General features: G+C 52.9%; 9 protein-coding genes across 9 annotated transcripts; 2 read left to right on the top strand and 7 right to left on the bottom strand.

The window, feature by feature from the left end:
- Nucleotides 1–81: 81 nt before the first annotated feature.
- Nucleotides 82–717, top strand: Z517_08200 (uncharacterized protein; the record flags this gene model as incomplete). Its single annotated transcript, XM_013426719.1, has 3 exons — nucleotides 82–242; nucleotides 383–554; nucleotides 640–717. The coding sequence occupies 3 exons, from the start codon at nucleotides 82–84 to the stop codon at nucleotides 715–717; spliced, it is 411 nt and encodes a 136-aa protein (XP_013282173.1).
- A 688-nt stretch (nucleotides 718–1,405) lies between these two features.
- Z517_08201 (uncharacterized protein) lies at nucleotides 1,406–3,275 on the bottom strand (the record flags this gene model as incomplete). The annotated part of the gene is made up of 2 exons (XM_013426720.1): nucleotides 1,406–2,887; nucleotides 3,096–3,275. The coding sequence occupies 2 exons, from the start codon at nucleotides 3,273–3,275 to the stop codon at nucleotides 1,406–1,408; spliced, it is 1,662 nt and encodes a 553-aa protein (XP_013282174.1).
- A 1,573-nt stretch (nucleotides 3,276–4,848) lies between these two features.
- On the bottom strand, nucleotides 4,849–5,220 carry Z517_08202 (uncharacterized protein; the record flags this gene model as incomplete). The annotated part of the gene is made up of 1 exon (XM_013426721.1): nucleotides 4,849–5,220. One exon carries the CDS (start codon nucleotides 5,218–5,220, stop codon nucleotides 4,849–4,851), a length of 372 nt encoding a protein of 123 aa, XP_013282175.1.
- Nucleotides 5,221–5,789: 569 nt separating this feature from the next.
- Nucleotides 5,790–6,812, bottom strand: Z517_08203 (uncharacterized protein; the record flags this gene model as incomplete). Its single annotated transcript, XM_013426722.1, has 1 exon — nucleotides 5,790–6,812. One exon carries the CDS (start codon nucleotides 6,810–6,812, stop codon nucleotides 5,790–5,792), a length of 1,023 nt encoding a protein of 340 aa, XP_013282176.1.
- Nucleotides 6,813–8,728: 1,916 nt separating this feature from the next.
- On the bottom strand, nucleotides 8,729–13,330 carry Z517_08204 (uncharacterized protein; the record flags this gene model as incomplete). The annotated part of the gene is made up of 4 exons (XM_013426723.1): nucleotides 8,729–9,461; nucleotides 9,537–10,699; nucleotides 11,581–12,630; nucleotides 12,689–13,330. The coding sequence occupies 4 exons, from the start codon at nucleotides 13,328–13,330 to the stop codon at nucleotides 8,729–8,731; spliced, it is 3,588 nt and encodes a 1,195-aa protein (XP_013282177.1).
- Nucleotides 13,331–14,052: 722 nt separating this feature from the next.
- Z517_08205 (uncharacterized protein) lies at nucleotides 14,053–14,966 on the top strand (the record flags this gene model as incomplete). The annotated part of the gene is made up of 2 exons (XM_013426724.1): nucleotides 14,053–14,362; nucleotides 14,428–14,966. 2 exons carry the CDS (start codon nucleotides 14,053–14,055, stop codon nucleotides 14,964–14,966), a joined length of 849 nt encoding a protein of 282 aa, XP_013282178.1.
- Nucleotides 14,967–18,962: 3,996 nt separating this feature from the next.
- Nucleotides 18,963–20,966, bottom strand: Z517_08206 (calcium/proton exchanger; the record flags this gene model as incomplete). The annotated part of the gene is made up of 3 exons (XM_013426725.1): nucleotides 18,963–20,168; nucleotides 20,234–20,429; nucleotides 20,530–20,966. 3 exons carry the CDS (start codon nucleotides 20,964–20,966, stop codon nucleotides 18,963–18,965), a joined length of 1,839 nt encoding a protein of 612 aa, XP_013282179.1.
- An 874-nt stretch (nucleotides 20,967–21,840) lies between these two features.
- On the bottom strand, nucleotides 21,841–22,143 carry Z517_08207 (uncharacterized protein; the record flags this gene model as incomplete). Its single annotated transcript, XM_013426726.1, has 1 exon — nucleotides 21,841–22,143. One exon carries the CDS (start codon nucleotides 22,141–22,143, stop codon nucleotides 21,841–21,843), a length of 303 nt encoding a protein of 100 aa, XP_013282180.1.
- Nucleotides 22,144–23,759: 1,616 nt separating this feature from the next.
- Z517_08208 (uncharacterized protein) lies at nucleotides 23,760–26,145 on the bottom strand (the record flags this gene model as incomplete). The annotated part of the gene is made up of 8 exons (XM_013426727.1): nucleotides 23,760–24,118; nucleotides 24,220–24,627; nucleotides 24,721–25,001; nucleotides 25,110–25,200; nucleotides 25,289–25,574; nucleotides 25,658–25,732; nucleotides 25,772–25,820; nucleotides 25,883–26,145. 8 exons carry the CDS (start codon nucleotides 26,143–26,145, stop codon nucleotides 23,760–23,762), a joined length of 1,812 nt encoding a protein of 603 aa, XP_013282181.1.
- Nucleotides 26,146–26,694: the final 549 nt, after the last annotated feature.

Below are 26,694 nucleotides of genomic sequence, written 5' to 3' on the forward strand. Positions count from 1 at the left end.
GCTGTCCTCTTCCCACCGCGACTTACTCACAAGCCTGCGCCCTCTGTTGTAAATCGGTGCCAACATTTCAATCCGAAAGCTATGGCGTCCCGTGTCCTTGTCCCGCGCCTCTCCCTCGCGTCTCGAACAATCAGAGCTCTCCCGCAGTTTCAATCGAGATCGTTCCAGTCGACGTGCCGAAGATTCCAAGAAGCCGGTGCGGCGGTACCTGTGAAAAAGCCCATGGGAGCTTTCAGAGGAGGGTGAGCTTGCCCCGGTCGTGCCGTTGACGAACAAAAGACACCCTGGGAGCTTCTACAAAACTCCGGTGGTGCCGGCATAACAAGTGTGCAGTTCAGGGCTGGATATGAGACGGATCCGCTAATATTTCGCGCGACTCTAGATTGTTCGGTTTCTTGCTGGGTTCGACTCTGGCTGGCGCGTCCGTCTACTACTACATCCTCGAGGAATACAAGGTCTCCAATGAGCTATTGACGGAGGATATCTACGTACGTGATTCACGACCCATACCACCCTACACCGAACTCCTTGCGACGTCGATTTGGAAACAAGTGGTGGGCCGAAAAAAATGACACCGCAGTCTTCTCCGCTCTCAAGACGCTCCGATTTTTGTACCGGATACTGACACCTGGACCTTAGGCACTGCAAGCGGCCGTGCAGCGAATCCATTCATATGTGACGGAACTGGAAAACCGAATGAACCAGACGAAGAAATGAAGGAGGCTAGGGGAAGACCAAAAAAAAAAAGGAAACAAAAATCTCAGCGGGTATGTTGCTGGACGCAAGAAGATGGATCAAGGTGCCATGCACCTCAGTTGCACCTGTTGATTTTTCGAGCGGGAACTACGTGGCTTTCCTCTCAGGCCGAGCAAGCACATAATTTCAGTCAAGGGCGAGGATCCGGCGCTTTTCGAACAATGTAAAAATATCCACTTCTGAAATTGTGGTCTTTTGATATATCTCTCGTTCCGTTCAAAGGGTTTAGATGTGACTGTTTAAACTCGACCAGGTTTTAAACTTACCAGGACCCACAGCTTGCTACCATGGTAGGAACCGGAACGAAGACGAAAAAGACTTCTCGAGACGAGGGATGTAATGCCCATGGATTGAAGCTGTTCCAGCCCGCGAACCGCTGCGAGGGAGACATTGCCGAATCGCACAGAAAATATCACAATTCAATTCTTTGTCTGCCGCTGACGAAATGCCCGAACAGCATCTCGCATTGACAGTTCGCTGATGGGATCGGGACCGAGCTCTACCCGCCTCAAAAGGCAGGGTAACCCAAGCAGAGGCTCTGCGTGCTCCTCGTATATTCAAGCCGCAGATCCAATCTCATTTCACAATCACAAGAACCTCTGACCGTACCCTTCGGAAATCAGTTCCTCCCCATACTTCGAGCTCCTCGCTATGTCACCGGATCCGTCCGCCGGGTAGCAGCCTCCACCGCCGTTCTGACCCTGTCGACCAAGTCATCCGTATCCTCGAGGGCCACCGATATCCGCACCTGCTCCTGCCTGACATTGTACCTGCTCGCCCAGGCGGCCTCGTTTCCATAGACGCCGAGCGAATACGGCAACGCGAGTGTGAGATGTGCGCCGAGATGCGGTCCCTTGTGCACGTGGAGGTTGTCGTAGAATGCGATCGCGGCGTCGAGGTCGCGGAGTTGCACGCTCAGGAGGCATCCGTAGCCCGGCTGGGGAAACCCAGGGCTCGGCTGGCGCAGGTGTGTCGTGTAGTTGGGGAGCGTGTCGTTGACGGTGGGGTAGAAGACTTGGGTGATGCTGCTGCTGCTACTGCTGCTGCTGTTGTTCGTGTTGCTTTGGAGATACTCGACCAGTTTCTCGGCGTTGCGGTTCAACACGGCACAGCGCTCGAGGTAGTCTCGACTGTTGCGCTCCAGCGCCTCGGCGTCGCCGATGTACAGGTCGTCGTGGTGCTGCGTGCCGAACAGGGCCGTGAGCTCCTCGTACCGTGAAGACAGCGGGCTGAGCACGGCACTCCCGCCCATGACGTCGGCGTACCCGCTGAACGACTTTGTCAAGGACGTGACGACAATGTCCGCGACGTCGAGGACGTCGACGTTGCAGAAGCCGCCGACCGTGTCGTCCACGACGAGAAGCGCGCCGTGCTCGTGGGCCAGATGTCTGAGCCGGCGCAGGTCCGGCGTGTTTAGTAGTGGATTCGAGGGGAACTCGGTCCAGATGGCCTGTACCTTGTTCCCCCGGCCCGATTGAGCGGCGAGATATTTCTCAAGTCCGTCGAGGTCCTGCTCCGAACCGAGGCCAAAAAATTCCACCCCGGGCCCAAAGTCTTGGAGGACGTGGATGGTCGAGTGGAATGAGAAGCCGAAGAGCACGGACGGCGAGGAGGCGTATGCGCTCAGCAGATACCGGTGGACCCAGTATATCGCGGCCATGCCGGTCGAGAACAGGTAGACGTCGCTGGGCGAGACTTGGGCCGTGCGGTGCGGGTCCGCAGGGGCTCTATTGAGCAGGCCTGCTATCCTCTCCTTGAGCTGTTGGTGAGCAGGGCCGTCAGACTTAGCTGTCGTCATTGTTGTTGTCACACCCTCTTCGTGGTCCCTGACTTCTTCTCTCAACGAGCTGATATGCTCGAGACAATCCTCCGCCAAGCGAGACGAGATGCCCACGCCAGCATTGACCCAGAAACCGTGCACGGTTCCCGTGAACTCGGCGGGGAAGACGACCGCGTACACCGGACAATGCGTCCTGAAGACGCGGATGGAGATGCCGTCGCGGGGAACTGACCCCTGTCCTCTGTCGGGGGAAGTCGCATATTCCTTGCAATCACGCGCTGCCTGTGACGAAGGGTATAGAAAGCAGCCTTGGGCCTCGATGTCCGCGAAGTCGACGATCTTTGCGGTAAGCTGTCCATTTGTTAGTTGTGTTAGCCATCTCCCGCACAAAGGAAAGAACGGCAAACACTAAGGCTTGTCAAAAGAGAAAGAGAGAGAGGGAGCGGGGAATGAGGCGTTCAGGAGGATATCAATCCGGCAAAGACATCAGTTCGTCCGCCCATCCCAGCACGGCTCAAGCTGTGTAACACTCCTATAATACATACAAGTACATACATACCTCCAAGACATCCCTGTGCAGGACAAACCGCGGATACATGCTCCGGAGCGACCTGAACAGCTCCGGGTCCCGGTCCCGGAAGCGCTCGACCGATCGCCACTGCGGGAGGTGGACTGTGATGGCGTGCCTTGGGGCCGGAGGCAGCGCGGTGCCGTACGGAGTCTGGACTTCCAGTGACATTTTGTCGCTGGAGTGTTGACTTGCCTGTCTGTCTGTCTGTAGGCAGAAAGGATGGTTCCTGCTGCCTTTTGCGTGGGCTCGATCTCGACTTATTCTCTGACCTATGAAGATATTCCGGGGTCACCATGGTGATATATACAACACCACCCAAGCAGATACCCACAAAGGTACACATGGTCGTGTCTTGTCAGCAACCAAGCACACCCCGAACGCTGGGGAGCGGGGCTATGGGACATTGGCAGCTGAACATTCCCTGTCGTATCGCTGCCGTGCCGTGTAATACGAGCCAAGATAGTCTTGAACCCAGTGGCCGAAGTAGTTGTCAGAGACTGCTCGCCTGAAAGGTTTCCGAGTACCGTGTACACATCTCGCGCAGAGGAGGAGGGTGTTGGTAATCTTACACGAGGTTCGCTTCCGGGAACTGTTTTTCTCGGTCAATGTCGAACTTGTGGCTGGATACCTCGTGCAGTGGCGCAGGTATGTTGGATTGGGGGTCTGAGGTTTACCCTCGTACGGTTCACATGATGACCGCAACAGCTGGCGAACGTTGTGTTCAGCCTCGTCAGCTTTTTGGACCCCCACGTCGTACCTACAGTAAGACGCTACATAGGTACCTAGACCGAATACTGTACCGAGTGCGTAGGTACTTATGGCAGCAGGCCACGGTTCAAGGCACCCCTTGCGTGGATGGGATTTGCTGCATACGAGAGAGTATCTTTCAAAATACTCAAGAGCCAAGAAGAGTGCATATCAAATCAAATTGCAACCAGCAACGTAGTTATCACCCATGCATTATACCGTGCCTATCGCACTATGCAGTACAGGATTGGGAAGAAGTAGTACAAAGCGAGAAGTAGACATGGTGAAAGCCACGTTGTAGCGGTACTCTCCAAGTACAGGATCTGAAGTTAGATGAGGTCTGCAGACGAATAGGTCAGCGGTACAGGAATGGGCCGCATCAAACAAGCTCGGTTCTTTCCAGGAACGGGTAACCACAGTATCCGCCTCCCCATAGAAAGGGCGCTGGGAAACCGATAAACAAGTATGAAGAACAATGCGCATAGGAAGGGATTGATCGCACAGACAGCATTCTGGTTCTGTTCTGTTCTGAAATGCCTTGTCATGACGGGATCAATTCTGCATCTTGCTGTGTCTGTGTCTGCGGTATGGAGAAGATCCCAAACTCTTCCTGGATGCATTCGTTGCACCTCAATTTCACTTTTCGGTGACCAAGCTGTAGCGTCTCTCTCTCTCTCTCTCGCGCGACAGAGCCACCCTAGAACAATTCCCTTCTGCGCGTCACTGCAAAGTTGCAGTTTCCATTGACGCCACAGCGCACTGTGTCTCTCGTAGTGATTTTTTGCATCATAAAAACATGCCGGTTGGTCGGGGGAGCGGGTCGCATATGGACATTTCACCCTCCTCTCTGCCGCAACACGAGGTCCTTGCAGGGCATAACTCATCAAAACCAAGACGGCGTGATCGGATCGTGAACGCAGTCCCAGATATGCAGGTTCTCGACTGCATGAACATAGATGTGCGGACCCCAGACCCAGGATTCCGCGCACCCGACCTAAAACCCTCTTCCTCTACCCCGTCCACGCCCACCGCCTCTTCCCCGTCCTCTGGGGCCGCCCCGACCCCGGCCGCCGCGTGAGTCGCCTTCTTTCCTCGCCTTGTTCTTCGGCTTCGGCTGGTCGTCGATAAGGAGCGTGTCGAGGGGCAGCGAGTCCGGCAGGATGTAGTATCTGATGGTCGAGCCGCGGATGTTGATGGTGTCGAGACTGACCGTGTCGCCGGGGGCCGAGGGATTTGCGCGGTTCTTGGTCGTCATCTTGACCGCCCGCAAGGCCGTGTTCATCTGCGGCGACACCGAGGTGATTGTGCCCGACACGATGGTGCCGTTCTTCAGTTCTATCGTGACGGACTCATTCGCGCATTTCATGAGGAACCTGGCTCCAGTGTCAGCGACCAACGTAACCACCTTTGTTTTATGACCACGCCCAAGCCGACGCAGGCAAACGCGACTGCCATAAAGACAAGTCGTCCGACAAAACAGGCGTGACGAACCTAACGAGCTTCATTTTGCGCCGGGTGCGCAACGGAGCGCGAGATTTGTGGTAGTCTCCGTGTCAGTCGTAGAAGATTACTGTCTATTGTGAGGCGACACTATCGAACAAGGCGCAGAGGTGCAACGGTGATCGTGTTGGCGGTGTAAGTGCTGGTGTAGTTGAGATGTTTGTACCTAGTGGTGGAGAGGGACCAGAAATGTCAAAAATTGAGAAAGCATTGGCAGCCTTGTGAGGAGCAGCCTTGTTGCCAAGCATCCGGAAAAATGATTCGCCGAAGATTGTGCACGAGGTCAAGGCTGGCTTGTCCTGAATGGGGTATAGATGCTGTAATCATGAAAAGCAATCTCTATTGTCTTCTATCTTGGAGTCCTCAACTCTGAAATATTATCGCTCGTGAATACACCTCTGTCAATTTCCTGGCCTCGGAAAGAGAACCTCACGTCTACTTCTTTTTCTTCACGACCAAGATGACCATCCCGCTCCCACCATCGATGTAGTCCCGCCCCTTGCCCTCTGGCACTTCCTCGAGGATCTCCTTCATTTTCCTGATCATCATATCCATCACGTCCTCCACTTCTCCCTTTTCCAATTTCTCCTTATGGGCCTCTCTCCAGCGCGTGATGGGACTCGCCGTGCCCAGCATGGCTTTGATGGTTGCGAAATCCACCTTGCGATACTCGGAGAAGGCAGTCCCGTCGGAGGCGATGCGGCCGTCGCGGTCCGACTCGATCCTCTCAAACCGGGTCTCGTCAAACTCCTTCAGCAGGGTCTTTAGTTCTTGGTCCGCGCCGTCGATCCGGTCGAGGCATTCCCAGGGTAGTCCGAGATTGATGTACAACTCCCGCGCCAATTTATTGCCGGGCTGCTCGTAAGGGGCCAGCACCTCCTCTTCAAAGACTTTGAACCACTCCTGGAGCTTCTCGGCATTGGGCGTGTTGTTCGGGTCACAGCGGTGCCCTCCGGAGCACCAGATTATAACGCTGCCGCCCGGCTTGAGGATCTTGGCCGCCTCGCCCCAGAAGCGAGGCATGTCGAACCAATGCGCGGCGGTCGCGGCCGTGATGAGGTCCACGCACTCTCGACCGTCGGTGCTGCCTGAAAAGGCTTTGAGAGCGGACAACGTGCTCAAGGCCTCGGCCGGGCAGACCTCGTACGTGATGGGCTCGCCCGATTTGGTAGTAGAAGGCACCGTCTTTGCCGTCTCGATCATGTTCTGACCGGGATCCGCGCCGATGGCATGTTGAAAGTGCGGGGCCAGGGACAGGGTCGCGATGCCCGGTCCACACCCGACGTCGAGCACTAGGTCCAACTGCCCGCCGGAAGAAGTGTGTTTCGAGATGACCAGGTCGATCAGCGCGTCTGCGTACCGGGGCCGGTGCTTGAGGTATTTCGCTGCCGACGAGGGATCGTAGTTGCGGAAGGTCGGATCCCGGGTAGTCGACTGCTGAGGCGTGGTAGATGCCATTGTGACCACTTTCACTGACACAGATGGTCTGGTTTGTAGGAGCGGAAAGTGGAGAGTGGAGACTCGAGAAACTTGGTTATCAGGACGTTATTTGTTGCCGCCGCAAAAGATTCAACCTCAGCTGGGAGGCTTTGTATACCCTAGACCTTACACTCTGACAATCTTGGCCCTGGAGATCGGGAGGAGAGGGTTGATATGGGCACTTTATGTGATTCGTTGGGTGAGTCATTACCCCTGGATCAGGCACCAACATTTTGGGCAGGTACAGGAAGTCTCACATTTGTCTCGGTGTTCTCGGCAGAGCTCGGACCGGCCCGATCCATCCATCAGTCAATCAGATTGACAGTGAGGAATTGAGTGAACGAGTGAGCAAGCGAGTCGCCCAGCAAACAAAGATATTGAAAGAGAGTTTGTCATATCCCTATCGCCGTCGGCATGTACTCTATATGTGCCTCTTGGACTTTTTGGCGCGGAGCGGAGGGCGGCACCATTCACGAAGACAAAGCAGAGTGGGGAGCTCTGCCTACCAATACCTCGTACTCGGTGTGTATTTTGGATCTACCCACTGCAGAACTCAAAATATGAGAGATGGATACGGTCTCTTGTGCGGTTGATGACACCAAGTCTAAACGTCTAGCGCCAAACACAACTACTACCCGAGGTGAACCCCTTGAGGCCTCTATCGAGGAATATGTGAAGCATGGTACTTAGATATACATATAAACAGCGCACTGGCACTGGCAGTTGTGCAGAAGCAGAGACTGTCATTCCTTCTTCAATCCGCGCGATCCCATTGGGGAAGGGAGGAGCAAGATGTCCGGATGGGAGAAGTCGTCATTGGGGCTCCAGAGGTCGGCGCGGCTGTGGTACAGTATGACCCGAGGAAAGAAACGACCATGGGATTTGAAGTCACAAAGGCGTTTAAACAGACCCCCCCGCTGTGCTACTGCAGGTCGTCAATGCCGAGAAAGATAGAAATCCAAGGCAAAGACAAGGCCTGTAGGGATTGGTCAGCCCCATTCCGCTGAGTGGGGCAAAGTTACTTTCCACGTCTAGATTCTAATAGTTCCCAGTCTCATGCGACCCCATCGAATGCGGCTTCATCAACACGAGGGACGGTTGTCCGCTGTGTGGATTGACATCTATGTACTCCAAGTAGTGGGCGTTCCTCTCCGAACCGCTATTCAATGAAGCCTCCTACTTCAGATGCTTGCCATTGCCGTGCCTCCTGGCTTTTGCCAACGAACCCTCCCCTGTTCACGCTGCTTCTCAGGGGCATATGGGGGACTGGGTTCCGGTTCCGGAACCGGAACCAGATCTGGCTCCACCCGCCCTGCTCCCCACTGGAGACGATCCATTACCTTTCCTTCGCTGACGCTTCACCCATTTGCTCGCCCGGCTGGGCGTTGTGAGGATCTGATAACTAATAACGGCGGGGCTCCCAGAAACGAGACCAAGTGCGGCGGATGAGAAGGTTAAGAAGGGTGAGGAGTGAGCGGCGGCCTGAGCGGCTGAGCAGGCTGGGTAGTAGTAAGTCGCTCACGGCGAGGCTGAGCCAAAGTTGTGCCAAGGTCATACCCTCGTACATACATACGATTCCCGAGTATCCATGCGGCAGGCCGCTGTCCCAAGCGGGTGCCAAGACGAGTTAGCTCTGTAATATAGGTAGGTCCGCTGAGTTATCAGAAACCACAGCTTGCTCTCGGGAGGCTAAAACGTGGTCACTTTCAGATAGATTTTTGACGGTGATCTAGGGGGGAACAAGTTTAAATTCGTGGCAAGATGCGTCCGTAACTCGGGAGTGTGTGTGAATGAGCGTCATTTGATAATAATATCGTTCTCGAATCTCCGATTCTGTACGAGTGAAATTGCCTTGGATCCAAACCTGACCCCAAACTATGGTAGGCTGGAATTATCTACCGAATGCGAATCTCGTCCTCCTGCCGCTGGAGGTCTAGATGATCTTTCTCGACAATGCCAGCACCTACTCGCTCATACACGCCTGGCTCCGCTCCCGATGAAGCCGGAGCAACGACGAGAATGTAATACTTCTGTGTGGCACGGGCGGCCCGAGGCTTGTCACTCCCCACGACAACACACTTGAACTCCGGAAGGTGCTTTGTGCCCGGAATGTCAAAGGTCACATTGTCCATCGGACGCGCGGGGGATGCCTGCGAGAAGTCTGTTGCGGTCGCAACGAGCTCGCAGAGAGGCATTCTGTCGTTGTCGTCGTCAGCGCCGCCTGGTTGATCTTGCGGAGATGGCGGAAATCTCAGGCTCGAAGCCCAGTCGACTTGGCCAAAGGGGACCTCGACGTAGGTGATCCATCCGTCGTATGCCATCCAGGACCAGGAGGGGACACTTCTCCGTGCAGGGTAGGTGATGCGGTTCATCTTCTCCCCACCTCGTCGCCACAGGACGCTTCGATTCAGAAACGTGTCAAAGACGCCGTACGCGCCACGCGTGTCGAATGTCCGAATCAGCCGGTTTTCGAGGCCGCAGATGGCGATGGACCGGTCTTCCTTGTTTGTGAAAGCGAGCCTCGAGTACCGTTTGTAGATGAATTGGAAAAGCTCGATCCTCCCGCCCTTGACGAGGCGTTCGGCGGCCTTTGGGAACTCCGAGTCACCCAAGATCGCCGACTTCGGGCTGGATGCACAAGTTAGGATACGACTCCTCGGTGTCCTCTCAATAGGAGAAAGGGGGATCAAGATTTGGACATACTTGCGCATTTTGATGAGTGTTTCACAGTGAACCCCATCTCCGCATTCCCAATACACTTGGGTGTCAGTGAAGTGGATGGTGCGCCGGGACATTGCACGCTCCTGCAGAATCCATCCACGTCGACTCAGTTCTCCCTCCTCGACGTCAGCGCCGAAGTTGTCAATGGCCTTGCAAATATAATAGACATCTCCGGTGCTGTCTTTGAGCGTGACAACGTCTCTCGGGGCCCTCGGTTGAAGGAAGCCGTGTGTTGTTCCCCGAGCACAAGCAGCCGAAAGAGTGCAGTAGGCCAAGTTGTAGACATCTTCCATCTGATTGGACTCCGTCTCCCAGTCCTCTGGGTCATCTTGCAAAATGCAGAGAGAGTCGATCCACAGAAAAGGGACTCCGAGGCTTCGCGTGACTGTTACAGCATCTTGAAAGGTTTTTGGGAGTCTTTCAAAGCTGATCCCGTCCACAAATTCCTTGTAGTTTGTCCGAAGCGTGCAGAATCGCCGATGTTCCAACGGATCGCCCCAGCGGTGAGAAAGGGCAAAATATCTACCTTTCTCGCCTGACTTTGATATATGTAGCCGCACTCCAGGGCTGTCATGGCTCAACACTTCGAGCACTCTCGTCGGTAGCTGTCCTTCGAGGGTAGGGTGGCAGCTGTGCAGTTTCGGATCGTCGCATACTCGGAGCCACTCTCGGCACAGCGCGATCTCCGTTGGACCCCCTGCCTTTGGAAGCTTTGGAAACCCAATCTGGAGGGAGCTAGGTAGATTTCGAGACGCTACTGGTGGTGAGAAACCATGATAATTAGCGATTGGGGTGATTGGGCTCATACCTGGGCTGGTGCAGATGGAGAGAACGGGAGGGGCGTGGCTTTCGAGATGAAACGCCGAGCCATATCTGTAGAAGTGAATGGGCTTTCCGCTTGACCTATCCAAGAATCCGACGCATTGGTAAAAGAGCCTACAAAGTCTACAATGGTGAGCCTTCTTCTCCAAGTCAGCAATAGTATCGCTTGTCGAGAACCCTGCTCTCCAGATATCCATTTTCCGACACCGTTCGCAAAGTTCCAGACGTTCGCTCTCTCCTGGGAGCACATCTTGCCAGCGGATTTGATGATAAACATTCCTCGCGAAATCATTGCTCAGGACAGCCTCCCAGTTATCCGTCAGCTGGAACAATCAGCATCTCAACATGAATGGTAGCCCCAAAGGTAAGATAAGAGATCGTACCGGCTAGAAGAGTAGATCATTGTCATTAGCATTATGTCGAAGTGTTGGCAAATATATACATTAACTTACTGGCTAAAGGCAACAAGGGCCGAGTTAGCTATTGGTTATCTAGTACCACTTGTTCGATGTTGTCCTTGTTGACTCACATGCTATACGCAGTAAGTCAGCTGGTATGAGATGGAACTGCAGAGAGGATCATGCTAACATTCTAATGTTCAGCACATTTGTTAGCAGCTTTCTTATTCAAGACTGACTAGCAAAGGAGTAAGGTATACTCACATACTGCTATTCATCAGCATCAGTCATTGGGGTGTCCGAATCGTCTTTGGCGGCAAATACCTCCTATAGATTGAATCAGACAATTCCAGTGGAGTTCGGCTCAAGTCGCGAAGAATTATCTCACTTGCTGTGAACTTGGTCAAAATCTCAGTCTATTTGCGAGAGCAAGAGAAGATGTACGTACAGTTGCTCGGTTCTCATGGTGAGAATTGATGAGGGGCGAAGCGAGGAGAGAATCCGTAGAAACCTATAGAGGCCGCAATTAGCACCGTTAATTGCTGACTTTGGACAAGGAAAAGATGTATGTACAGTTGTATCCTCTGTGGGGTTAGAACCGCTGATCGGTGGGTCGAAGGAAGGTACTTGAGTCTATTCAAGGTTGTGATTAGCGTCGTGCAACATGACGTTGCTCCATATACAGTTAGCTCCCTTACTGTGATTCCGATATGGATTTCGTTGAATGATCCATCGACCTGGTCACCTTCACCCTCTCGTGGCTGATTTTGATTCCCATCTGCGAGGGCAGAGACGTGACCTGGTACGGGTAGATTTTGAACGCCGAACCTTGGACGTGGTGCCCTGTGCTGGGTATTAGAATCAGAGTCTGGCCCACCTGGCCCGTGCGGAGAAGGGTCTGGTTTCTCGGCACATTTGGTCAGGTACGGGGCATCCTTTTTCGCTTTCTTTCGGATGTTGGCCAGAATTTGACAGACCTCTTCTGACCGAGCGCGACAGTCATTGGACGGGACAGCGTTGCCCCCCCGTTCGACTTTGATCACGAGCAGCCGATCTCGGACAAGGTCCAAGAGGTCTCCAAGAGCTGTATCTTTTGCGACCCGAGGATCCGTCGCTTGCATCCAATTCATCCACTTAAAGACTTCGCCTTCAAGCGTCGCATCCACGGATCTGGTTGCATTCTGTGGCGCCGTCCAGAACTTCCGCTGAGTGAATGCCTCGTTGAATCTTCGGAGACCACCTTTACCGTAGAGAAGCCATATAATGAATTCCAAACAAATGCATCCCAAGGACCAGATGTCGTACACTCGGGATCGGGGGACTGGATCAAGCAAGTCGGGAGGCTCATATCTTTGCGTACCAGACATGGCTATTGTCAAAATATTGCGGCCGGCCCTGTCGTAGGTCGGGTTGGTGTGGACTCTGGCCAAACCAACATCGGCGATTACCAGCTTTCCTCTTATTTCCTTCTCGCCTTTAAAGTGAAGAATATTCTCTGGTTTCAGGTCGCCATGTCGACAATTTCTCTTCTCGAGACCGAGATGATGTAGTCTGGATATTGCTACCGATAGGCCCAAAAGCTGATCGATGGCCCAATTGATCCAATCGAGATTGTTGGTTTCTGGATTCTCTTGTTCCCATACCTCGCGGAGGTTCCCACCGTTGGCCCAGGGAAAGATAAAGCATATCTCCCTCCCTCGCTCAATCACGGCGAACACTTCAATGAGATGCGGGTCTTGAGGGTCGAGCTCCCTGATTATTTCCAAGATGTCGCCCTCTTCTTGCTGCATCTTCTCAAGCCGCTCCTGGCCAGCGTGTTGAGACTGACGATCTAACTGCTTGAATGCCACGGTTGACTGCTCATTGCCGAGTTAGCTTTGATGGCTATATCAGAACATCGGAAGAGGACCATACACTTGAATATCCTTGTTGATGCGCATGATGGATGGTAACACGGTAAACCTTGCTGAACCCGCCACCCTTCTCCTTTCCCACAGACACAAAGGGGAGTATGTGCTGCCCGTCGAGCTTGTACCGATATCTCTCCTTCTTGAAAACAGGTGCCATGAACTGCCACTGGTTCTCGGCAAAATCATGTAAGCGGCCCCGATTCCATTTCCACGTGCCATCCTTGCTGCCGATACGGAAGACATCCGATGCAACTTGAAATGAAACGTCAGAGGGTTCGTTTTCGGACAAGCTAGAAATTTCGTAGCGATTATCAACCTTCCGTAATAGCAAGGGAAGATGATCATCCATGAGCTGATGTTCGTAGCATCCGATGATAGCCTCGAGAATCTCGGAGTAGACTAGTATCGCAAAGAGCTTCTTAGCTTTGGTTTGAATGAAGTCCACGAGTTCAGTCGTCACGACTATATCTTTTCTTTCCAGCTCTGCTTCGATATTTTCCTTTGTGAGGTGAGTATCGAGGCAACTCTCCGGCACGAACTTCTTTTTGTCTATACAGCTTTCCTTTCGTTCGTCTCTCAACCTGTCCTTCAAACTCTCGTCTGAATCGTCGGGCCACGTAACAGGCCAAACAACGCGTGCGGTCATGCTGGAGTGCCTACAGAAGGACTGGAAAGCGTGCTGTTGGCAGAATAAAGAGAAATCTGACAGAAGGAGGGGATTTTACGCCTTCGGCGGCCTTATCAACTTTTGGTTTCGGTCTTCACTAAGCAAATATTTCGACAAGTAATATGTCAAAAGAGGAACGCGACATCATTTACAAACCCTGCCCATGCGGCTCTGCCATGGGGTGCTGGCTAGAACGTTCGGCCAAGACATTTCAGGGTGTATGAGTTGGATGCCTCATTGGTTGCTTTGTGAAGTAAGAGACAGAAGCGTGATTCTGGTGAACGCCACTCGGCGCCTGCTTGGATTCCCGCAGGCCCCCAAAAGTTCCGTGGAATAACGTCCAATAGAGATTCAACAATGATGAACCGGTCTGGGGGACTGGTATTTCGACATACCTGGTGAATAAGGCCCGGCTAGAGAACAGCCATGTGATTCAGCTTGTTCGGGCAATGTGCAGATGTAGTGCATGCTCAGCCGTCCACTAGCCCTCGAACCTCATATCGGGCATGAAAGGTGACAGACATGTTTCACACTGATTGGCGCTCGATGCTGGCACTGCCACGTCCGATGTTGATGCGCCCATGCTCCAAAGACACGTCTTCAACAGGCAGATTCCGCCACACAAGAATAAAATACATTCTGATAAACTGGACTCGTCTCTGTAGTTGGATGTATTTTGTGTAAGAGGAGAATTCCTAGACATGGCAGAGTCTCTATTTTCACAAACCCGGAAACAAGGCAATGCGGAGCGTGTCAAGAGTGTGGGCGCAGAGCAGGACATCGAGCTCAATGGCCTAGCTTCACTGGAGTACCACGAACGCTTGACTAGATTTGCCCGTGGCGCGGTGCGACACTGGGTCAAGAACACGACAGTGATTGACTTCAGACCACTGTACGCTGTCAGCATCCACCACCAGCAACGACAATTACTGCAGGAGATCAGTACCTTTTTCCGAAGCAACATGACAGACGAACAGCTAGACAGGATCGGGATACTATTGGGACAATACAGTAATTCACCATCAACGGCCTTGTAATGGCTTGACGCATGGAACACTTACCAATGTTGTGTCTAGCCAACACTCTTCGCAACTTTGAATTTATCCATTCCAACCGGTGGAATACTTACTTTGTAAAGAACATCGCTGCTTCGCGCGTTGACAATGGTCCGGGCTCGAGAATGCAAGCAGCATTAATATCGGAATTCGGCCTTGCTTTACCTGCGCCGCAACATACCTTATACTCGGATGACGACCTCCTCGGTTCCTTCGACCACTCTTTGATGGAGCACGGGACAGCTCGGGGCAAGACACGTGGCACAGAACGACAGCAATCAGAGCTGGCACGGCAGCGCCGTGAAGGGATCAAGAGAGCACAGCGGAGATTCATATTTGCAATTATAGGAGGTCTGGTAATTGTGACACCGGTCCTGATTATTGTTGTTGGTACGGTATCTGCGAAAGCGCTCGCAGTGGTATCGATCTCGATCTTTGCGTTTTCGGTAGTAGTTGCATTATTTTCTGCAGCAGAGCCTGAGAGTTTGCTTGCTGCAACCGCTGCGTATGCTGCGGTGCTAGTCGTGTTCATCAGTAATGCAAAGCCAATTCCGGCATAAGGGATCGTGTGCAGCGGAAGTCCGTCAAATGGAGGCTCAAAGGAGCAGAAACTGGGTTGAAGAACATGGTATCTTGGAAGGATCCGCAGGAAAAGGAGAGGCCAGGCGGTATACAAGGTAGCAGAAGAAGAGCGGGGCACCTTTCGAAAGTGGTGGAAAAGGGTAAGGGTCATATCGGCATGGCAGGAGGCTGAGTCCTTGAAAAGGGTGTCCGAGAGGTCGGGAGGGTTGCTCCTGTACGTCCTAGTCAGATCCAGCCCCGGGGCGTAACAGCCACGAGGCCCAAAGGCCAACCTACACTGTCATTGTCGGAGTGAGATCCACCACTTCTACATCACACTCTGATCAGGGAGAGTAATGGCGCGGCGACCAAAGTCTCGGCAATTTCGAGGTCTGGAGGGTAATTGGGCTCGTCGGCGAGCAGCCGAGAGGCTGATGGTTGGTATCCTCAGAAAAATGGTTCAAAAGGACGGAATCCACCAAGTTGGATTATTGCGATGTGAAGCACTCGAAGATGCGAGTCTCGGGGTAAGTGAATCGATCATTTTGAGAGACGTTGGAGAAGAAGATCGTGACTGCAGACAGAGTGGGAGATGGATCTCCTCGAGTCAGGGATCCCGTGACATTCGCATCCCCTCAAACGGCTCTGCTAAATCGCGTTTCGTCTTCATCCCTCCCACTTCCACTTGGCCCCCTTTCCCTTTTCCCCTGTCCTTGCCCGGCCGAGTTTGAGCCACCCTTCCACATATCACATGCTGAAATTCCCTGCCCTTCGAAATCCTAGTCGGGTCGAGTCACGCAGCCGATCGTGTCCTGCAGGTAAGGTCAAGGATGCCGAGTTCGATCGCAGCAAACATTCCCGCGGCGGAGTCATACGCACATCCATCAAGGATTCACGTGAGACTCGCGCTATTCCTCTTACGTCGACCTCACAGGTCGCAAGAGGAATAGCGCACAAAAAGACTGAACCGTGGTGAGGCTGCATTTCGCAAGGACCCTGCATGACCTCTCAACACTCTTCCAATCGCTGCGAGAGCTATGAATGCGCTGCTGCTGCTGCTATCTGCCCCCCTGCTCTCTCAGACGCATTAGACTCGGGTCAACAGCTTGTCTCGCTTCCAGGTACACCGTCTCGGACACAGCAACTGACATGTACTATCAAAAGCAAGCACAGTACTTCTATCCAATCGAAGGCTCAGAAGATTAATCCCCGCTTTACTTTGGTCGAACCACCAGAGTCCTCTTCCCCTGGTATTACGTTTTTAGCCAAGTCTCTACTGTCATATACTTCAGTGTTACGTGGGAGAACCCTTTAAAGACGCAATTCGTTGGGGATGTATCCTAGTGTCTAACAACATTGCGGATATGCATCCTAGATGTGTCCGGAACTGTCGCTAAAGAATGAACAAGGAGCTCATTGGACACGAGGCGATGCTTTTGAAGACCAAGATGTATAACGCATGACTAGATTGGCACAGCTTAGTACAGGGACATCGAGGAACAGCTTCACGGATTCATGGACTGCAGGGTTGGGACTCGGGAAGAGTCGAATCCCTTCGATGAGAAATTGGCCGTCGCCCTCTCTCCATGTGCAGAATCGATACCCAAGTCGACAACGAAGGAGAATTGGTCTGGTCATGAACAGGGCCCAGCCAGCGATAATAGTCGCCCTATTCCCGCAAGGTTGGATACTAATGCTTCAGACGTCATTTACTTGTGTTGAGCTACTGCATGTCCTTTAAAGGAAGCTAACCAAGGCTCTAGAAGGGATGTTTCTGGAGAACACGAGGAAGGGCGATAACAAGGAAAAAGTCCTCGGGGGCTATATAAGAGCCAGAAGACCACACAGCCTTCTCAAATAGAGGGAGTCAAATATATCTACGATCGGTGCCAGGAAGGACAAATATGTACAAACCTACACCCATCTCCATATCCATCTTCGCGTCTGTGCTGGTGATTCTTTTCTCAGCGATATACTTTGCCAGAGTGGCTTTCTCTGGTATTGGTGTCTGTACCATTCACTTCAGTGTGTGCTCTCTCGCCAGAATTTGAGAAGAGAAACATGAACGTTTACTTACTCCTTCTTAGTGAGCAATATTCATCACAACGACGGAGGACAAGTCCTCTTTGTGAGATGTCATCTCCAGGTGTGCCCCGTCACCCTTTACTTTGCAGCTTACTTGTGCCTTTTGCTTGTCATTTTGTGGAAAACTTATTTTGGTCAATGCTAGAGACCGTCCTGACGCGCCTCTTCGCTGCGCTCGAACCAGGAAAGGAGAGCAGTTATTACTACTATCCCCCGGTCGGTGAGAAGGAATGGAACCGTCGACTTTAACCGGAAGCCATTGTGTGTTTTCCGCAACCGCGACGACTTGGAGTGTACTTGTTTAGTGTTGTGCGGTGGGGCTTTAATCGATCCAAACCTCACGAAAATCTTCCGGGGGAGGAGGGGGCGGGATGGCAATGTGTAAAGACATTCCTACGTAGACTTTGCGGTAATTCAACCGCAGACACGGGACGTTTGTCTTTGAATTTCTACACAAAGACTCGAAATTAGTCAAACCGTTTATTTTGGCCCACATGTGCTCCTTTGGACAAGCTGCCCTTGACCACCAAACCGCTGGCAACCAAAGATGTGAATGTATAAACGAGCGCTATTCCTCTTCCGACCTCACAGGTCAAATGGTTCGACACCTGTGAGGTCGGAAGAGGTATAGCGCTTCATGTCCGACATATAAGGTTGGAAGAGGTATAGTGCTTCGTATTCGACCTGTGAGGGCGCAGGAGGAATCGCATAACGCTTCATGATCTAGACTGCCGATCCTCTCCGAAGCGCATATCGAGTCTTCAAGGTCCAGAAGAAAGATGGGCCACTTTTACCTCACAGAGCTCAACGACAAAGCGTGCGAATATGCTCGTCGGCGCGGTCAAATACTCCACCGGGGATACAGACAGAAAACGTTTGATCAGCTGAGGAAGTGCCCGTCGAATCGAAGCCCTCGCCATGGCAAACCCATCGATTCATTTGGTGCCTCTACTCATGCTGTGCGCCCTACAAATCGTGGCCGAGGCGGCACCCGACGATTCATTACTCCTTACCCCTTCCTTAGTGATGCAGAGGTAGGGGCAATGTCAAGCCTCTCTGGTCTACTTGATCCGATCCCAGTGTCTGTTCCGTCTTCGTGTTGGTACTCCATTTCTACATAGGTATAGAGTACTGCACAGAGTACTCGGGACGAGTTTTACGTGTATGTAGGACAGCGTGCACGACCGTCCTCACTGGATCTCAGTAGGGAACACTAATATATCGGCGTCGTCAACTTCTTATACCAGCAGTCCTACTCTGGGCGTAATCGCATGTTTATTTTCACTCCGTGGCACTGGAGCTCGCTCTGGCGCTGGTTCAGATGAAGAGGTGCGATTCGGCTCAAATCCGTTTACGAGGTACGTATCCACAGGCTCAGCACGCCGAGTTGTTGGTGGATGAACCGATTTACCACACGTTGTTGAACTGTCACAAGCCTCTCAAATCATTCATCGCCTGGTCAAGCACCATGCTGCTCCACCGCCTAGCCCAACCATACCCAAAAAAGGTGAGAACCAAGTATACCCGATCTTCGCGGCTAAGTATATATCGGCTCTGCAGGATAACACCGATCAACGCCTTTCCTTCTGTCTTGTACAAACACCGCCGCAATGAGCCAGTGTCACGAAACTCATTCACGCCGAGCTTTCTAGCGGTGAGCCGCATGGCTCGTGTGAATATGTGTCTGGGCAAGTGGTCGACAGCAAGATAGCTATCAACTCGATCGTTCTGCATACAGATCATCAACTAACCCCTGTGGTCGTTGCCAAGACATCGATTCTGGCTTCCTTCCATGGCGAAGTGGCCTGTCGTCAGTCGCAGCATCGCCCACGAAACCAAACCGCCGCTCAGCACTTAGGGTATAGTAGCCCATGTTGATTACAACTCGGTGTTGCGACTTTTGACATGGATCAAGTCGAGGGACCACTTGTCAGAGAACTTTGGTCCTGTCCGTCCGGAAAGAAATATGCTCCCACTGCCACAATCACATAGCACGCGCACAACAGCGCACCTTCCAAATAGTTGCTGCGCCCATCCAGAACGAGAAAATTGACGATGAAAGTCGAAACAAACAACGACCCGGTCTCAAACAAGCTGAAATAGAGGGACATGTCCTTATCCATGATCCACCCTAGAATGACGACGAACGGAGTGACAAAGAGCGCAATTTGAATGGACGATCCGAGCGACACGCCCAAGGCAAGGTCGAGCTTGTTCTTGGCAGCCACGGTCACTGCCGTGACATGCTCCGCAGCATTTCCAACAATGGGCAGAATAATCAATCCAATAAACGCCTCGGACAAGGGAGAATTTTCCACCAAATGTTCAATGCTTCCGACAAGAAATTCCGCGCAGAGTGCAACAAGAGCAGTGGAGACAATCAGGAGGACTATCGATGCAGTTTGGCTCATGGGAGGAGCGTCTTCTTCTGCGAGGGGACTTTTCGGCGTAGAGCGGCGCGCAATCCGAGCAACGGCTGGACTTTGCTGATCGTTGGGTGCTGACTGATAATGTCGAAGCGGATGAGAAGGATAGTTTGCGTCTCTGCCTTTGGGGGAAGGATGTGTGGACGATCGAAAAACTGGTGGAGCCCGGAAAGAGAGTCCGCGAGGCCCGACAATCGGTTTCTTGTCCTTGGCCGAAGCTGCAGGGGGATTCGTTGGCATCCCTTCTTCCTTCACTTCATCTTGCGACTTCATTTCCTCTGGCTCGGCAGTCTTTTCAGCATAAGTATCAATCACATTCTGTCCGAACTGTATGGATCCTTCTCCATTGTCTGGTTCAGTCGCCACCTCAGTCTTCACCTCGCGTCTCCTGCCCAGTTTGGCCCTGAGTCTCTTGCTTACACGTCGATGTGAGCCGGCACTTGTGACCGAGGACCTTGAAGAGCTGGCTGAGGAAGAGCTTGAAGAGTCGAAGCGCTGAAGAAATCCTGGCGTGGCTTCTTCATCGATGATATGTTGTGGGGTTCCTTGGTAAAGATACGCATGAGACTTTAGTTGGAACAGCAGATAGAGGACGTAGATGATGAGTAGGATCACGGAAGTCCCTCGGCTGAGTTTGATAACAGCACGATCAGCTTTCTGAAGGTCACTGAACGACGCGTGGAAGGCGGTCTGACGATCTGAGTTAGCCCACGCTGGACTACGAGTCCCGATGAGCGCAAAGCACCAAGACTTACCGGAATCAGCAAGCTAAGAACTGCCAGCGCCAGTAAGCAAGCCGACATTTGAGTCACAGTGCTGTCGTAAATCTGCTCCTGGAATTCCAGGCCTCCGATCAAAAAGGCCATACCCAAGATGAGAAGGAGGTTGGCAAGCAGTGAGCCGATAAGAGAAGCCTGGACAATGCGGATCTCATTTTTGACCAGGGCGATGCTTGCATGAGGTTAGTATTACCTTCGAGGTGGGAAATAAATATCACGTACATGCTTCATGCTGTTAGCGCAACCCGTGTTGATACCATGAGATAGCTTACAAGATGATCAATTCCACTGCATTTCCAAAACTGACATTCAGGAGAGCTCCCAATGTAGGCCCAAGTCGATGCGCAACACTTTCGGTTGCGAATGTCAAAAGGCCAGCCAAGGGGATAATGGCGACCGCGTTAAGAGCAAAGACCACATTCTGGTTGATTCCAGTAAAGTGGATGGCGATGCCCACAGGCACAAAAACAAGTAGAACATTCACCCAGCTGTGGAACAGGGCGACTTTGACATTGGCGACGACGCGACTGAGAATGGAGCCTTTGGGGGGTTTCTGCTTTGTCGAGTCGTCACCCTGCGGTGGACTCGTGTTCGGTGGAGAGACTTGACTGTCACGACCAGGCGACCATGGGTTGAAGTTGTGCCTGTGAGCCGACGAATGTGCCCATGCTCTCACGCGATCTGATCGATTGTCAGCACGCGCGGACATGAGAAAGGGGCTTACTTACGCATCTTTGTTGGTCGACTCGAAACCCGCCAGCCAGCATTATTGGGGGAGCAGAAGTGGGAAGCAAACGGTCTGACTGGGGGTTAAAGATAAAAGGGATCGAAAGAGAAGAAACAACCAAAGCGCAACGAAGGCAAAAACTCTGCTGGGTTGAAGTGCCGCGATGACGATGGACAAGTTGAACTGGGACGCGGTTTGGAAAAACATCTTGGCAGGTGCGCTCATCATGCAAGGACTATCTGCCAATCATGGAGGCTTATAGCACGTGATACTGCCAGAGAATGACGTCAATATTCAGGTACCGTGCCAATGACGCCACAGAAGCCACAGGAAGTGGGGAGGCCAAGAACACTAAGCAACACGTACAATGCTCGGCAAAGTGACTCTATTTTTTGCAAGCTCGTCCGAACAGCACTAATTACGAGGTACTCGGTACACCCTCCAGAACTTCTCCAAGCTGTCCAAGCCACCTGCGCCTTGACACTCAGGCCACCGACCAACTTGCTGTACCTGTCTTTTCAATGCTAACCCCACCTTTCAAGTACAGGCATCGCTGAACCTCTCCACAGCACAACAAAACGAGGTACAGTCCCATACATCTCCAAGAACCAACCACCTCTTATAGTGCCAGTGCTAATAATTCGCTGTGTGTCGACAGAAGCCTGTGATGTGCGATGCCACATCTCCCAAGCGATCAAACAGAGGACTCGATTGTTAGGGTAGCTGAGTGAACCCCCACGGATCACCCCAGGGCGGAGACGAAGTGTGCAAGAAGACGATTTGGCGGGCCGATCCGCCAATCTCAGTGGTGGCCCTGCCAGCCACATGTGCAGATGCCGGCTGCATTAGCCCAGATTTAATCCCTCATGTCGCCTGTACTTGTGGGTTGGATCCGATGAATGCTGGCACCTGTCAGAAACCTTGCACCATTAAACTGCGGGGGTAGATCACAACCAAGCTCTGGCCGCTCGTGAGGAGGGTCAGTGGGCGGCACAGCGCCGCCAGAATTCGAGTCGAACAGGGTCAAGAGAATGTCGAGGACGTGGTTGAGCTGGGACTGTTTGTATTTATGGTATTCCGCGCTGGGAATCTGGGCGTGAAGGTGATCGAAATCGTAACATTGGTCCAGGTAACGGCTCACGCGCCGCATGCAAGACATTATGGCGTCTGTTCGCGCACTGTTTATCGCAGACATATTGGATAGAAATATAGGAGAGATGGTGGAAGATCTTCCACTTGTTTGGGATGTGGCGATTTTAAGTGTTTGAAGATCTCCGAGATACCCAAGGGACCAGGTTTTGTTGTCCTTGAAGGTCCAGAAATGTCACCGACTATCCCCATCGCAACTAACCACAATGCTTGTAGAGACACGGAGACTTGAAACTCCCTAGCTTCAGACCAGCAGGTAGAGAGAGTACTCGCACAGACCACAATCATGTTTGGTACTTGTTACTGGCAGGGACGAGGGACCTTTGGCAAAACCGGAGACGGGCTATGGGATTCCATTGGCCCATGCCAGGGACCTTTAGTGATGAATATTTGGAGACTCTCTCTACCAAGTACTTTTTTTGCGATGGGTGACGGCAGACTGGATGAGTCGAGACCACACCGCCGCTAGTTCTCCCATCTGAACCCTGTTGTCTGAGGCCAATCAGCGTCCCTTGCATCGCGATGGTGAGATTGGTTGTGACCTGGCGGTTGCGCGCGTCATGTGCAGATTGTGTGCTTGGGGTGCGTTTCCCGAAAGGCCCATGCATGAACCAGCCTGTAGGCTGCCCTCTCATTGACGGCATGAAGTGGTGCGCAAAGGGCCCGCGATTGCTGCCGGGTACCTTTATGCAAGGTGGGCTGCAATGACCCGAGGCGTTTGAGGCACGAGCGAATGGACATGCGGTGTCGCGCTGAAGAAGGTTTCGTAGTTTCGTGGCTCGTAAAAAGTCCCATTCACCAGGAAACAAGTGATGGGTCTTCGGGGTAGGATATGCGGGAGTCCAGACTCTGACGGCCCTTTGACAGTTGAAGAAAGGGGAGGTTGTTACTTATGTACCCAAGTTCTCAGTGATAGCAACAGGCACTCCTTCTATTGAGTCGTTGTTGTGTACCTTGCAAGCGTTGCCTGCGCCCACGAGACCTGGCAGGTAAAGATTCATGCCGAAGTTCGGCCCTCCTGAACGCTCAGTGTGGCTGCCGGGCACTTGAGCGAGGTTTGTAGCTCATACTTGCATAGGTACCTAGGGGTGCCCAGGCCAGGCTCTTGGCTCCCAAAAGATCCCATGCCAGGGAGTTTAGGGGTGCCAGGCTGGCAATGACAACCCCTCCTTTCCCCTTTCCGCTCCCCGCAGACACAAGACCTCGTAATCCTCCTAGCTTCTTCTGCACATCCATCATACCCCAGTACATACAAACTTCACCGGCGAGCCGGTTAATATGTTCAACATGAATATCGATCAAGAATCTACCTAGCTTCTTTTGTTCTATCAAAAGGTTTCCATGTGCAGCAGCTCCATTTCCACCCACTTATCATTGACGGCTGCCCTCAACGAAATCTCGGCCTAGTGCCTCATACATCGCTAGCCGCCTGGAGCTTCCTGTGTATACCTCGTCTACATATGTTTCTAGGTTTCTAGGTTTCTAGTCGACCTCTTGAACCCTCTTCCATCGACAGAAGCTAACAAATCTCTGACAAAGCTGACTCTTGACAGTCTTCATTCCCGAGTTGCCCTCCAGGACTCCTCCCACCCTCTCCTCAGTCATTCATGAACTTGACGAATCAACTCACAATTTCGCATCGCCATGCGATCCCCGCATCGTCTTCGTAGCCGCCGCCGCATTTTCCATCCTCCTCAAAACCCCCCTCTGGATCTTCCCGCTCGTGGTCTTGGGCAAAAACGCCGGCTCGACGAACTGGATCTTGCGCGGGTATTTGTACGGCGCGGCCTCCTTCTTGCAGAAATCCTGAATCGCGCGGATCAGCGAGGCCGCGGTTTCGGGGGCGAACGCGCGGTCTCGGTAGTCCTGGGTCGGCACGATAAAGGCCTTGACCACTTCGCCGCGGTTGGCGTCTGGGGAGGCCACGACGGCGGACTCGAGTACGGCCGGGTGCTGTTTCAGGACGGATTCGACTTCAAAGGGGCCTGTTTGGGGACATGATCGAGTGGTTAGACACTGCATAAAACGAAACCAGCTTTCTTCAGAGGGAAAAAGGTACGGGCAAATGGATGGATCCTATACTCACCAATCCTGTAGCCGCTCGAGTTGATCACGTCGTCGGATCGGCCTACAAACCAAAGATACCCGTCTGCGTCGCGGTACGCTCGATCCCCAGTAATATGCCATTCCGCCGCGTACTTGCCTGGTCGACTTCGCGATGACAGCGACGACGATGACGACGATGACACTCTGGTAGCCCGACTCACCTGACCGTCTTTCGAAATGTATCCGTCGTAGACACCCATGGTCCTCCTGCCGTGTTCGTCCACCACTTTGACTGCGAGGTCACCTTCCGTGTTGTCGGGGGCAATGTTGCCCTGCTCGTCAATCACGTCGAGCGGCACGCCGGGCGTGGCTTTGCCCATACTGCCCAGCTTCACCTTGACACCAACGAAATTCCCCGCAGCCATGGTCGTCTCGGTTTGACCGTATGCTGTTCGTGGCAGAAGTTAGACGTTGTCACTCTGATATAATACCAGTCGGAAAGGGGGAGAGCGCGACGGTTGGAGAGAGTTGGCAAGCATACCGTCCTTGATTTCAATCCCGCTCATGGCTTTCCACACATTCACAGCCTCGGGATTCAGTGGCTCTCCCGCGCTAACACAATGCTGTAGAGCTCTAGGTCTCCTCTGCGCAAAGTACGCCTGCAGATCCGGGGTGACGAGCTGGCGATACGCGGTCGGCGGCGCACAGAGAGTCGTAATGTCGTGCTCGGCGAGCGTGTCGATCAGCGACTGGGGGGAAAACGCGCCTCGATCATCCTGGATGAACAATGTGGCGCCCATGTTCCAGGTCGCGAACCATGACCTGGGCCCCCAGGAGGGGAACATTAGTCGTCCGCAGGATAAAAAACATCAAAAACCTCAACGTGAATTTCATGGAATGAATGTACTGAACTGGCCTCAACACACTCACCATCCCGCTTTGGCCCATCCCTGCTCCGCCAGCGTCCAGAAGACTTTACTTTGGTCCAGATCCAACCAGTATTTGCCGGTTGAAGCATGAGCTACCGATACAGTCAGTTCGAATCACTTTTCTCGTGCCACGTTCTATGCCAGTGGATGCACCATCTGGCGCAGCAGAGGAAGTGGTACCTAGAGGGTAGGAGACCTGGTTGTGAAGCACCATTTTGGGCAGGCCTGTAGTCCCAGACGTGAAATAGATGATGCACGGGTCCGACCATGTCGTCTTGGGCCCGATGAAGTCCTGCAAAGACGTCTGTTTCAAGGCGTGCCGGTACTGGACCGCGTCCTCGTGCGGCTCGCCGTCGATCTGCAAGATGACTCGCACACTAGGACATCTTGACTTGACTCCGAGGAAAGCGCTGATGGTGGACCGATTGCCAACGAAGATGGTACATTGTGAGGCTTGAACACGGTACTGATGAAGTCGCGCAGGTTAGCGGGATTTCTCATCGCTCCTTTTCCTTGATGGCATGACCATCTTTGGCCCATGCCGCTCACCTCGATATCTTTGGGAGTCGCCAGCACGGTACACGGACAAAGGACAACGCCAGACCGTATCGCCGCCGTAGCAATCTACAGTCCACCTGTTAGCTCGGCCTGCACACATCATACCGTCGGATGTAGTATAAGAGTCGAGATAACTTTCCTCCCACCTGCACGCCTGCCGTGTCAGCACACAAAAGTCTTCCCATTTGCAAACCACTCAATGCATGGAGTCCTTACCATGCGGGTACTCTGTTCGAGACGATCATCAACCGATCTCCACGTTGGACGCCGAGGTCTCTCAATAGGTGTGCCGCCCGATGGCTCTGGTCTCGAAAGTAGCGGTAGGTGAATGTGCGAGGGGGCGAATTGCCGCGAGGGCCGGCCGTCGTCCACAGCATCGCGCGCAGGCTGGGGTCGATGAGTGCCCATTTGTCAACGACGTCTGTCGCGAAATTGAAATGCTCGGCAGTAGCCGTCAGAGGTGCTGGTAAAGCCGCCATTGTCTGCCGCCGCGTAGAGATCGTCGAGGAGTCTGAACTTCTCAACAGTACCTTTGAACACAGAAACAAACAAACAAGAATGGAGACAGAGGGGAACCGAATATCTCACCAAAGGTACACAGGAAGGGGTGGTGAACACCGAGGACTCAAGATGAACGTGGAAAAAGTCGCTGGATTGGCCGGGAGGGAGGTATATTGCGGACCACATTCCCGGAGACAGCTTCAGACTAAACGACTTTTGTTCTGACAAGCTGTAAAAGCTCATCACTCGCCACCTAGTCCGACATTCACGGAGAGTCGTATAGCCGGGCAGACTATTGTGAACGGTCTCGGACGCGTGAAGCACTGGGGCCCAGAGATTGTAAAACGAGACGCACACGGCCCGCTGATCCTGTTCGCTTAGATGTATGTGGATGGGGCCGACGCGAACGAGCGACGCGAGCGACGATTGGTGGACAAGCCGGACCGAGGGCTTCTAACTTGTATAGGAAGGCATCGGCACGAACTGGTAGTGCCATCTGGACTCAGATGGCCTGTTGACCGTGTGTG

The sequence above is a fragment of the Fonsecaea pedrosoi genome (assembly GCF_000835455.1).
Source record: "Fonsecaea pedrosoi CBS 271.37 unplaced genomic scaffold supercont1.5, whole genome shotgun sequence".
Classification (NCBI taxonomy): Eukaryota; Fungi; Ascomycota; class Eurotiomycetes; order Chaetothyriales; family Herpotrichiellaceae; genus Fonsecaea; species Fonsecaea pedrosoi.